The sequence below is a fragment of the Taudactylus pleione genome, unplaced genomic scaffold, assembly GCF_031769625.1.
Source record: "Taudactylus pleione unplaced genomic scaffold, aTauple2 ptg000093l, whole genome shotgun sequence".
NCBI lineage: Eukaryota > Metazoa > Chordata > Amphibia > Anura > Myobatrachidae > Taudactylus > Taudactylus pleione.
In genome coordinates this window covers 14645604-14659461 of record NW_028284495.1, presented here as the reverse complement: position 1 = coordinate 14659461, position 13858 = coordinate 14645604, and the positions used below count along the sequence as shown (strand labels likewise).

Below are 13858 nucleotides of genomic sequence, written 5' to 3'. Positions count from 1 at the left end.
GCCTGATAAAATAGCAGATGCATTCTTGCAGTACTATGAAACGTTATACCAGGCACCGATGGATGACTCAGATAAAGGAATGGAGTTCTTAAATCAGGCAGGATTAACTAAACTCACATCATTATATAGGGAGAGTCTTTTTTTACCTATAACAGAGCAAGAGATTACCTCTATTATAAAATCGTTACCCACTGGTAAAACTCCAGGCCCTGACGGGCTATCAGCGGCATATTACAAAATACTCACACCACAGGTCACTCCTCATCTTTCAGTATTATATAATTCAATACTTAATGGGAACCGTGCACCACCTACATTTAATACGGCACGCATCATTGTTCTTCCGAAACCTAATAAAGATCCTGCCCTGGTCTCCTCATGTCGCCCAATTTCTCTGCTCAATCAGGACCTGAAATTATTTTCCAAGATTATGGCCCAGCGTCTACAGTTACTGCTCCCTAAATTATTGCATCCGGCTCAAACAGGCCTTATTATTATAGGACGTCACTCTACTCACAATATCCGCACTGTCGTACCAGTCACATGCGGAGAAGAGGAAAAAACATATTGTGCTAAGTTGTGACGCTGACAAGGCATTCGATAGAGTATCCTGGTCTCATTTAATACGTATATTTAATTACCAAAGATTTGGCCCTGATTTTATTCACATATTCAAAACACTTTATCAGGATCTGAAAGCCTTTTTGACAATAAATTCTTTAAACACCTGACCATTCTGTCTGACTCGAGGTAAGAGACAAGGTTGCCCGCTCTCACCACTACTTTTAAATTTGGCGCTAGATCCCCTACTACGCCATTTTGAAAAGGAAGGGGGCTGGCGGGGCATTTTCTTGGCAAAACATGAGATTACATTTTCGGTCTTTGTTGATGATCTTTTATTGTATTTTGCTAACCCCAGGGACGCTATACTGCTCCTCCTGCAAATCTTGCAAGTGTTCGAGGAAATAGCGGGTTTTAAAATTAACTGTGCTAAAACTAAGGCCTTGGCCTTTTTTGGGGAGGCTAGGGCGGGATGGGGAAACTGCTTTCCCTTTAAGTGGGCAGATAAATACATCACTTATTTAGGTGTCAATGTGTATTCACACCCTTCTCAAATATATGCTGTTAATTACACCCCACTGTTGTTAAAAACATACACAGATTTTAATAAATGGACCCATCTTCCACTGTCCTTTATAGGCAGATGCCATCTTTATAAAATGATCAGCTTCCCCAGATTTCTTTACATTCTCCAAATGTTACCAATTATCCCAGATAAGAGATACCTTAAACATTTTAATCAGGCTTTACAAAAATTCATATGGGCAGGAAAACGCCCCAGAATTTCACTGTTTAAGTGCAACAACAGACACATCTAAACCTACCATGTCTCAGATAATATGCCCTGGCCGCTAATTACCGAATAGCAATGGACTGGATTGGAGGTCATAATATCTATACCACGTATTCTATGGAGCAGGCATTTACTCCACACCATAATTTGGTGTCTCTTTTACACACCCATCCTCTTAGTTTACCTCCCGCAGCTAAAGAAAACATGTTAATAAATATGACATGCATAGCATGGCGAGTTATTAGATCACAATCCCACTTATCCTCACTATTTTTACCATTATGGGGTAACCCATCTTTTTCACCCGGCAATTCAGCCCAATTTCAACGCTGGCTTACCAGTGGTCTTCGATATACTTATCAATTCTTACACGACCAAACACTCCAACATCTCACTCGCTCCCAAATGCAGGAGAAATTTCCCTCCATTATTATCCCTCTATTTCCTTATTTGCAGGCAATGAGTTATATTCAGACCATGTTGCATGGATTTTTAGAAGCTTATCTAAACTGGTGTCTGGATGGTGCATTACGTTGCAAACCACAGGGACCTTTCTCTACTTCCTTTATATATTCTTGTGCCCGACCTCTTATTAATTTAGAGTCAAGTACCATAGGACTTGCAAAATGGAAGGAGGTCTTCCCGCAAATCCCCAAAGACACTATTGCTCTTTCATGTCTTAAAATTAACAAACAATTGGGATCAGTCTCTTATAATGAAATGCATCTCAAAATTTTACACAGAGCATATTACACCCCCAAATTGAAATACATTATTGGTGATGCACCTAACACCAATTGTTATAAATGTTCAGCACCTGACGCCGATATAGTACATTGCCTGTGGGATTGTCCATGTGTACAGGTTTTCTGGGGTGACCAAATTGACTGCAGCTGCAAAAAAGACCATTCTCTCACAATGGATTGAACCTAACCCACCTACTCTTACATTATTACATCCCAGAATTATATTTCTGTTCACCATGGACTGGACAGAGACGTCCACCAGTAAAGAAAATTTTACTGAAAAGTATTTTGGCACTTGGTTGCCTTAAATTCATACTTTATCCACATCACTTAAGGATTCCTTACGGAGATGCTTCCAACTAACGACATGGATTAACTTTTAAGTACTTGATAATGGTCCTCCCTTTTGATCTTGATTTTGACTATAATTTTGACTTACACTATAACTGTAGCTGGCCCGTTAATGGTAACTGTAACTGTAACTGTATATGTAACATTGTATGTAACTGTTTCTTGTGTGCGCAATTATAATTTATATAATTTATATCTGGATTTATATACTGCAAATATTTTAATTATTTTGTTGGATGTTTTTTCTGCAATGTGTTTATTATGCTGAAGATAACTTAAGATATATTTGTATCACAATATGCTGTTTTCCTAACAATAAAAGATTTTTTTTTTTAAAAAGAAAGAAACATTTCTAGGTAAAACATAAATCATTAAGAATAAGAATGTGGTACCTTAGCCAGTTATACATTGCATTTCTGTTTTTATGCAGCAAAAGGAAAGGAACTCAATCATTGGAGCTCAGTATCGGTGGCCAATACCAGTCCCGTACTACTTAGAGGACAACTTGGGTAGGTTTACAAACATATTGGTTTTATCTGATTACTTACTAATTAGAACAACAAAGGTGAATTTACCAGGGTGAAAATTCACATAGTAACCATCATGCATGTTGTGTAGTTCCTATTCATCTCTTTAGCACTTCACAAACATCATTCACTTTACCATGTCCTGTTGGATTAATTTTGTTACTTACTTTATATATGGTAGGGACTGATGTGCTTTTTCAAAAACCATACCAGAATTAATATATTATTGCTCAAGTTTATTTATCCAGTGCAACACAGTTTGGACTATTATAGTTGGGTACTTAGATAAAAGGCGATTTCCCAAATGCCTGCAGTGTCTCGATCTTACTTTATTATATTTTCCCTGTACGCACAGAACTTTAGACACTCTCATGGTGCTCGCACCAGTAGGGGGGGTTCTGTGCGCTCACGTTGTTGCCACCCCAAAATGCCTAATTTCTTGGAACGACAGATCAGAATAGGAAAGCGATATGCAAAATGTGTAAATATTGTCACAGTTCTGGTATTCTGTAGATCTGGCATGAGGCCCTAGGTATTAACTGAGGAGTGCAGGAAACGGGGAGGCTTCAAGATATCACGACTCATAGGTAATACAGGTACTGGCAGGCTAGAGACACTATAATCACGGAGCAGAGCAAAGCAAGGATACTAGAATTGGAACAGGTTCCCAAGCCACCGAGGCAGCCTCTCACCTAATGGTCCTAGGACCAATCAAGCCAGAGAACTACTCCCGAACCTGAACTCAAAACAGTATAGTATTGACAGTATGGACCTGGGAACCAAGTCAGTAATCAAAGTCTTATGTAACCAGGGAATAACTAATGAAGCTATTTCCCTCGTACAGCTCTGATGCAAGACCTGGACCATAATCCGGAAGAGGAACTCAGGATAGAGAGACACTTCAGGCACACACACTGGGATAGTCTGTTGGAGGTTATAGACACAGCAATGAATGAATGATTAACCCTGTATGGGCTCTAAGACCACGATTCGTGACAAATATGCATCTGCACATTCACTGTATGCAAAACACTCACCATTTGTGTCTGTGCACAGAGGACCTGATTCAGACTCGCTCACTAGGAAGCGTTTGCATGCAGCCAGATGATTTTTGCATTGTGCGCAATGTGTAATACCCTGGTGTGAAAAGGGTGTAAATGATGTGGTGTAGGTACAAGTCAGAGTCACCTTGGTAGGGTATTCTTCCTTTGACAGCAGCTTTTCCCTATAACCTATCCCGGCAGAGAGGCATGGATTCCCCAGGCAGACACAAAGAAGGGTAGACAGGGCTTTCCATGAAAGAATAAAACAGTTTATTCCATAACTAGGATTTGGTTATGGTGAAGAGGAGAGAGAATGGATTCAGCTAATTTAAACTCAATCTAATGAAATCACAGACACTTTATACACATTAAGGTCATCACACATATGGAAAATATATAACAATATTTTAGCTTAATACTACATTACTAAAATAAACCAATATACTGTAATCAATCTATGCCTAGACATTACTAAAGTCAAAGATAACTTTGGTGTGGCCAAGGATACTACAGGGGGTCTTTATGTGCACGTTGGGGCCCAATTATCTTGTTAAGCTGTGAGATTCAGGATGTAAAACTCCTTTGAGCAATGAGCAAAATATTGCAGCACATGCATACCTCCCAACATGACCCTCTCCAGGAGGGACACAATGCTCTAGTCCCGGACTTCCCTTGTAATTTATGATTGGTGGCGGCTCCAGAGGTGGAGCTGCAGCACAGTCCAAAATTTGAATAGGGGAGTTACACCAACTGCCAGTGAGTCCCAGCCAGTGATGTTTGGCAGCGTGTGAAATGACAGTTGGTGTAGCTCCCCTATTTGAATTTTGAACTGTGCTGCAGCCCAACCTCTTACCAGGGAAGTCCAGGACCAGAGCATTGTGTCCCTCCTGGAGATGGTCATGTTGGGAGGTATGCACATGTATTAAAGATGATTGTATCAAACAAACTGGAACTGCTTCCTGTGGAATCCGCTGTATAGGTATAGCATCTATAGGATAAAGTCCTGTGCAGTGGAGCAGATTTCTAAATATATATTTAAAGGATTTATCTCACCCAGTCCAATGAACTTTGCTGAGCCAGTGTCCCCTCAGATGAAGGTGAATCAGACAAAGGTATAAAGTCTTGTCTCTGACACATGCTGCGTGGTCTCTTAGCTGAGGGTGTCAGCAGGATCACGATTTGACACCATACAGTTCTTAATTTGACTCTATTTTACTTATGTTGCTCTCCCACTGCTGTGTCTCTCCCTTCTGCTTAGTCTCTGTCAGCTGCTCATCTCTGCTCCCTGGCATCATCAGCTCTCCCCCCACAACCGCTCCAACTGTCCCTCCTCAAACTGCTGTTTTGTTTTTTATTTAAATAAACTTTATTCAAAATGGCATTGGCCTCTATGCCCTTTTGTAGAATGATCTTATTTTAATAGGATATCACAAATGCGCGTGCGTAAACCAGTGCGAGCAATCGGGAAGCATACACTCGCCGCACATAGATTATCCTGTACAATGAGTGACAAGAGAAGCCGTTTGTGGGTGATGACAGGCGCAGGCCACTAGAAACGGGGGAGTGGAGGTACGAACGCAGGCGTGCCTGAGCGTCTTAACGCCATTTCAGGTGCATGTATAATTAACAGGCAGCATCATAGTACACGTCACTTGGTTGTATTTCACACTGAAGTGCTCGCAGTAGGGTATAGTCAACCACAAGCCCTGTGTTCTCTTCCGATGGTACTCGATGTACCGATGTTTGCATACACATCCTGGAGATGACGTGCGCAAGTGGGTGTCTTGAGACAGGCTGGTGGGCATCTGCAGACACAGAGCAATCACACGCCAAGACATAGTGGGCGTGCTAATGCCTTGGCGTGCAATCTCTTGCCTTGCCGAAATTTACCCATCTAGCGTGCGAACGCCAGCTGGTCTGAATCGAGCCCAGAGACCCATCAGACTCAGAATCAGCCTCACAGTGTATGAAGCACTGACTTAAATGATTACAATATAAATGTTGTTAAGTCACCCATTGGCTTTATTACTCTATTTTGTTGACATAATATCAATAAACTATAGAAATAATGACACAGACACAGATGAATGAATTTAAAGAGGTCGCAGTATAATTAATTGGTCAAATTGGTTAATTGTCATGGTGGCAGGAAAAAAGCAGTGCTCCCTAGGTCACAGCCAAATATGAATCTTTAAATAATGGGATGGGATCCCCGCCCCAGCGCAAACCAGCATGGACAGTACCCCAATTGGCCCAAACTTGGTCCCTCCATGAGATGCAGACCAGGTCCACTCCACTCTCAAAGGTTAAATGCCACCAAGCGCCCTTGTCTGATAACACACTCACCCAATCCAGTCACAAACTGGGATATTGCGGCATTGACTTTCCGCCAAACCCTATCTAAAGTCGCACCTCTTTGAGAGCCCCTTGAAAAATGATGAGGTACTATCTCTGACCAAACCACCACTACCTTAGGCCAATCTGCCACAAGCGCCTGCAGGTCATGTTTAATGGCGTTGATCAGCTCGATGCCCTTGCAAGTTTGCAAGTCATTGCCCCCTAAGTGTATAACGACCCAGTCTGGGAGAACCCACTTCAGCTTAGCCACCCACAGTGAGTCCAATAGCCTGCTCTGTCGTATACCCTGAAACCCCAACCAATGAACCTCACTAACCCATAACATTAAAAATTCGATAGAGCATAACAGAAGACTGCACACGTTTTTTGTACACGGGGACGCCTGGAATTATTAACATTGTTTGGAACTACGGAAAGTATCTAACCTGTGAAGCCGTGGACATTATTTTTTCGCACACATCAGTATTCACTGAGATCTATTGTGCACTATAACCACCACAGAACCAATTTCTACTTTCTCCAGGTCATATATACCCAAATGGTCGGACTCAATTACTTACAGTTATATTTGAATTTAGATCATTGTGTTGAGCTCTTCACATATACATGTGTTGCATGCTTTTTATATTATGCTTTTAATTAGTGTTATTGTGTTTTTTATATATTAACTTCTATTTTGACACAACTATTGGAGATATTAGAACTTCCTTTAGATACAATTGGTTAAACACATGCACAGTCTTCTGTTATGCTCTATTAGATTTTTGGTTTTGAGAATTACTGCATAATTCCCTTCAATTAGACAGCTGCAGTGTTGGAATCACAGTTAGCACCCAGTCTGTTTAACCCCTTCCAACCCATAACATTAAACAGGACTGAGAAGCTAAAGGGTGAGTATTAGCCCAATAAAGTAAGGAATGGCCTACAAACCACAAACGACTCCTAGAACTCCCAAGCAAGCCTGCAAGAAAAGGTCTCAAAGGCAGAGAAAAGTTTAAACATAAGAGTTGAGTGACCCAAATGAAGGAGAACACCACAAAAACCTCTTTGAGGGCAAAAGTTGGAAAGAACCTCATTCCCCCAAAGCGGCAGGAAGCTTAAGGCCTCTGGGTTTCCCAACAAACTCACAAGAAGCGCAGCTAACTAGTTAACTTATCATCCCACAAATAAGGCTTATAGGCTGACGACTTCCACTGACCTAACTGCTTTATGGCATCAATGGAAGAACCCGCCGCCACACAAGTGGCCGTGCCATTTCTAAAAGAGTGTGTTCCGTACTGTTCTGTTGCAAACCTAATGCAATTAAACCTTTATTAAACACACTGGTGAACTAGAACTTGGACAGAGGAGAGAGGTCGGCATTGATAAGCCACTGAGCCCCACCCAAAGGGTGCAACTTGCAAAAGCTCTCCGTCAACATCACTGGAGTCCACATTCCCCTGAACAGAAATCCACCTACCCTTCGCCAACTAGTCTGCTTTTCATTTATGAATTTTACACAAAATAATAGCCTTCTTAACAATAACTTTCCCCAACAACAAACCAGAAGTCGACAAAATTTTATTCAATGCCAACAATTTTCCTACCCTAAAATCCCCCCAAAATGACAATGAGAATGCTAAACTGAAAAGAGATGCTTCATATTATTCTACCGCAGTGGTGTCAAACTCATGGTCATCCAACTGCTGTGGGACTACATATCCCAGCATGCCCTCCACAATTTTAGCATGCCCTAATAGCAAAACTGTGGCAGGGCATGCTGGGATGTGTAATTTCACTGGAGCTGGAGGGCTGCAAGTTTGATACCACTCCTCTACTGCAATCCCAGACACTGCTACAATCAGGTCTCTCAGCTCAATTGGCCTGCGAGAGTCACCCAGGCCAGCCTGTTCCTGAACCCTTCCTTTCAACTCCTTGTACAAGTAAGAATGATTTGGTCGGATCAACCATACCATGCATACGATATAAGTAAGAAATGCCAAACAAAGCAGGCAACATTCCCTACTTTGAACAGCCCAACTCATGTCAATGCCAAACAAATTCTAGCATGCAGTCATGAACTGTCTTGCCTCCTCGCTCCCTTGCCAATCGCTCCAAGCCGCAAAATAGGCTATCAGTGTACTCGGGGCCAAAGCCATCATGGCAAGTCTTTCCATGCCAGTTTTATGATCTGCCAAACATTAATAGGACAAGATAAACCAAAATACAAAAATTAGATAAAGCAGCCTCTATCTCGTTATCCACTCATGGAACATGCTGGGCCTGAAACTCGCTATTTCTACATAAACAAAGCAAGGTTTAATGTCTCAATAACTGTAAGGCTGGCATAGATGCAGCTCTCTGATTATTGATGGTATGCACAACTCCTAAGTTTACACACCAGAAAACAATCCACCAATTACTATACCTGTCTGCCCAAAGCTCCACCACTACTAAAAAAAAAAGTAGCATATTTGCTGTAAAACCTTGCGCCTTCCAATCGTCGGGCCAAAGCTCAGCACACTATTCCCCATCAAAAAAGGCCCCAAAGCCCAAGGAACCAGACGCATCTGTAAATAACTGAAGCTCAAAATTGGCCAGTATTGGTGGCAGCCAAATCCAGACCCTTCTGCACTGCAACAAAACTCTTAAGCAGAACCTCTAAGCAAGTGGCAGAGACCTAACTATCAATCTCTAATACCTAAATGGAACAACCGCATTGTGGGCCCTTCTTCAAGCAATGGGAACTCCCATAACAGTGAAAAGCGGTTGAACAGAAAATAACAATTCCTTACAAACTTCGTTATTAGCCGGCCCTGCCAACAAAAAAATCACCCCGTTGGTGGGCAATACCCGACTGCCGCGTACCAGCCTGAATGCACCATTGTAAGAATGAAATAAAGCACTCAAAAAAAAGAACAGGAAATCGAGCAGCCCATAGGTAAACACTTACAGTATCAACGAAATACAGGCCCTCTACCTGAAAAAAACATATATCTAAAAATATCAGCGTGAAGGGGCAACAACTTAAATGCCGATTCAATATCTACTTTGACCAACAATGTCACTCTCTCAAACCATTTTACCATACTCAAGGCTTTCTCAAACGACTGATAAACAACACGACAATCCAAAGGACCTAATGCGTTATTTACTGAGCTGCCATTCGGGTAAGACAAATGCTGTATTAATCTGAACTTACCTGGGTTCTTCTTTGGAACTACCCACAAAAGGAGACATGCACAAACTTTGAAGCAGAGGAGAAGGAAATGGGGCAAACATGCACCCAAATCTGACTTCTGCCGCAACTTTATCCATAACAATATCACAGCCTGCCCAAACTTGAAGAACTGCACAATTAACTGGGAAGGGAGCCTTATTTAGTGCCTCCACATTGCTCACCATAACGCATTGCCGAATTACTGTACTGGGATGACTGAAATCCTTGGCAGGATGACCGCTCTTACAGAGCATGCATACATGCCTATATCTGCAGCTTGTCCCTTGACTACACTCTGCATGGTTAAATACGTAGCACTTCCCCCTCTCGACACCAGGGGGTCTGGGATAGACCAGAAAGGGCTGTTTCCTACCTGCAGTGAACTCTGATATAGGGATGGACATTGGAAGCCCACTATCAAATGATGGTTGGGTTTCCACCATCAAAACGTTTGATGTGATGGGAAGTAACCATTGCATCAACAGTATTTGATGGAAGAAATTAGTCAAATGATTTGCGCATGCACAAAAACAGTTTGCACATGTGACATACCCCTATAGAGCGGTTGAGAGGGGACGGGACTAGGGGCGGTATTCGGAGCAAGGCGTGGAGCAGGGATAGAACAGGTCACATCTCTGGTAGCAACAGGTAGCCATCGCAACACCATTCAATGTTAAAAACACTACCATCGTAACAAAAACATTGATGGTCAGAAAACACCGACCAACTATGTCAATCTCTACTTGGCCGAGAATGCTGAGTGACCTCTAGTGAGATTTCAACATCTTTAAAGCCAAATTTGAAAACTGCCTCTTGCTTCCTCCGAACCTCCTCATCATGTTGACACATTCATATATTCCCCTGGCCCAGTATCCAAATAAAAAGCCACAAAAACATGAATGTCCAGCAGCTGGTCCTGATAAGAATGACGCAGCAACCCCCGCGGACCTAGCCTGCCTAATGAGCTTCGTCTGTGATAGCAAACATGTCCACGAACTTGCCTTTTCTGATGGGCTCTTTCATTTTCGCCTCACTCGACTCATAATGGGCATATTAGCGCAAAGTACCCCGTTGCATCATGTAAAGTACTACTCGCAGATGCACTAAACTTCTAGGGCTCCTCTTACGCCTTTCTTTGATACAGTAGGCTGTGTTAACAACTTCATAATCTTGCATGGTCTATCAGATGTGGTGGATGACTTGCTGGAATTATCAGACGAAGAGGAGGGTGCATGTGCATCTAGCATGGTGACCATGCAGTGGGGCAGAGTGGGAGGGGGGCGTGACAAGGAGGGTTGAAAATCTTGGTAAAAAAACAGCAGGTCTCAGGTAGGTGTCTGGGACGGAATACGTAGGGGGATGATAATCTGCAAGAGTGGGGGAAGAGTAGAATGGCTGAGAAACTGCATTACAGACAGTGCTGTGGAAGGTAGAGTGAATGAGGGGACAAAGGACTACTGTTGCTATGGTGCAGAAAAATAAAAGGACCAGCCAATTTGCTATAGGGGCGGGCAGGATATGAGCTGAACAAAAGTGCCTGCCCCAGGCCAGCCCTGACCCTAATGGGGAATTACTTAAACAGGGGGAGGCCCTAGGAAAAACAAGCAAGGGGGCACAGGTGGGCCTGGAAGAGGTAAGCCTCTGTGTACTGAAAAGGGCAGGGAAAATAGGAGACTGTGCTGGCAACCCCACTGCTCCTGAAGCAGAGGGGGCTGCAGGGGACAGAGCAGACGCTGGACTGCTGTGAGCACTGCAAACTAAAATGTCCGCCGAGTCCCAATGGGTGGTGCTTGGGCGCAGGACACAGGCAGGCCAAGAAATTGGAATGGGAAGGAAACAGTGACGGATAAAGAAGCAGGTAAAAAGGAAAGGGCGATAGTAAAAGTGACAGGAAAAACTGAGTGAAAGAAAAGGAGGATGAAATGATAAAGAGTCTGTTACCTTCGAGTAGCTGTCATTCATCATCCCCCTGGCCCTATCTCCAAATTCCTTGACAACTTTGCTTCCACTACCTTTTTTCAGATCTTCCCTCCCTCATTTTAGGTGACTTCAATATCCCTATCAATACCCTTGTGATATACCTGCAAACTCCTTACCCTCACATCATCATTCCCTTTCACTGACCAAAATCTTCTTTCTCTCACTCCTTCTACACCTTGGCCTCCAAGGCTACCATCATCAAGCATAACCTTGAGACTATTGACACTATTTCCTTATCCTCCCTGCTTGTCTGACTTCTCTTTCCAATTGTCTCTCTCTCCTGCCCTGACCAATCTGTTTCCCTATACAATGTCTCCCTTGCTTCTGCCCTAGACTCTGTTGCCCTGCAGTCACTACCCACCTTCGCAGATTCAAACTTGGCATTTCAAATGCATCAGATACCTGCAAAAGTGTTTGAAAACTGCCAGAGCAACAGTGGAGGAAATCTAGCTCCAATGCAGATTTCCTCCATTTCAAATTTATGCTGTTGACCTACAGTGCTACCGTTTCCCTCTCTAAACAGTCTTATTTTAAGACCCATATCTTCTCCTAGACATTCAACCCCTGTCATCTATTCAACACTTTTAACTCCATCCTCTGCCACCCCTCCACACTCTTGGCTGTTGACTTTTCCACCCACTTCACATATAAAATTTTATTAATCCACCAGGACATTATATCCCACCAGACCCTCATCATTCCATCCTCATCTTTACCAGTCTGCCTCTCCCTATCTTCCCCATCCATTTTGACAACTCTGACTTTCTCCATCTCCCCAATATCTAGAGATAAAGTCATGGACTTATTCAGGTCGTTTTCCCCTTCCATCTCCCTCCTTGACCTTATCCCCTCCCGCATCCTCCACTCCATCTTTTCTGTTGCCTCTTCCCATCTTTCCCATCTCTTCAATCTTTCTCATTAGGCACTAATTCAAGAATGCCATTGTCTCCTCCAATCTTCAAAAAAAATCCTTGATCCTGACACTCTCTCTAACTATTACCCAATCTCTCTCCTCCCCATTGCCTCCAAACTCCTAGATGGATTGCCTACAAACACCTTACCACTGTTCTTTCTTGCCACTCCCATTTTGACAAATATCAGTCTGACTTTCATCCTCTCCACTCTACAGAAACTGCCCTCACTAAAGTCAGCAATGGCCTTCTTGTTGCCAATCCAAGGGCCACTACTCTTTGCTCATTCTCGTTGACCTCTCTGCTGCTTTTGACACTGTGGATCATCCTCTCCTCCTGCAAATCCTACACTCCCTTGGTCTGTGTTAGATTGCTCTTTTCTAGCTGTCATCCTACATCTCTGACTGATCTTTCTCTATCTCCTCTCATGATTAAATTTATCGCCGACTTCCACTACCAGTAGATGATCCCCAAGATTGTGTTTTTGGACCTCTTCTATTCTCCCTTTATAATGTATATGTCCTCTTTAGGTGAGCTCATCAGCCCCTTTGGCCTCCAATAGATACTCAGATCTACCATACCTCATCTGACCATTCCAACTCCCTCCACACTGGTATCTCCAGATGTCTCTCTGCTACTTCCTCCTGGATGTTCAAGCACTGTTTTAAACTTAACATGTCTAACACTGAGCTGATAATCTTCCCATCCTCCCAAATAACCTCACCTCCTTCAATTCATTATCTATTGACAGCACCACCATCTCTTCTAGCCTGCAAGTACATTGTCTTGGAGTTATTATTGACTCCTCCCTCTATTTCAAACCACACATTAAGTACCTTTTGCAGTTCTGACGTTTCCAAAACAGAAATATCTCCTGGATAAGACCCTCTCTCTCTATATGACTGTCACTAGGACAATCATTCACTCACTGGACATCTCTAGACTGGACTACTGTAACTTCCTCTTATCTGACCTCCCTGTCACTCACCTCTCTTCACTCCACTCAGTCCTTAAAGCTGCTGCCCAGCTTATCTTCCTCTCCAAATGCACTACGTCTGCCTCCCCTCCCTTACAAGCCCTACACTGGCTCCTCTTTCCCTTTAGAACCCAATTCACACTCTGTACATTCACTTATAATGCCCTCACGCAATCCCCTTCTATTTAAATCTTTGACTTCATGTCCCTTCACACTCCCACCCGCCATCTTCACTCCACAAATGATTGTCGCCTCTCCTGCCAACCAATTACTTCATCCCACTCCTGTATCCAAGATTTTGCCTATGCTGTCCCCTACCAACTCCTTTTCCCTATCAGAATCTCCACCACTTCAGATGGGATCTCAAGACCACTTCTTTATCAAAGCCTTCCAGTTCTCATCCTAACCCCCTG

At 43.0% G+C, this 13858-nt stretch overlaps 1 protein-coding gene across 1 annotated transcript in view; it reads left to right on the top strand.

The window, feature by feature from the left end:
* The window catches only part of MEP1B (meprin A subunit beta), a 69424-nt gene that overhangs the window by 17087 nt on the left and 38479 nt on the right, over positions 1 to 13858 (top strand). The window contains 1 exon segment of the mRNA XM_088469732.1: positions 2882 to 2960. Within this exon segment, the coding sequence (XP_088325858.1) occupies positions 2882 to 2960 (79 nt within the window).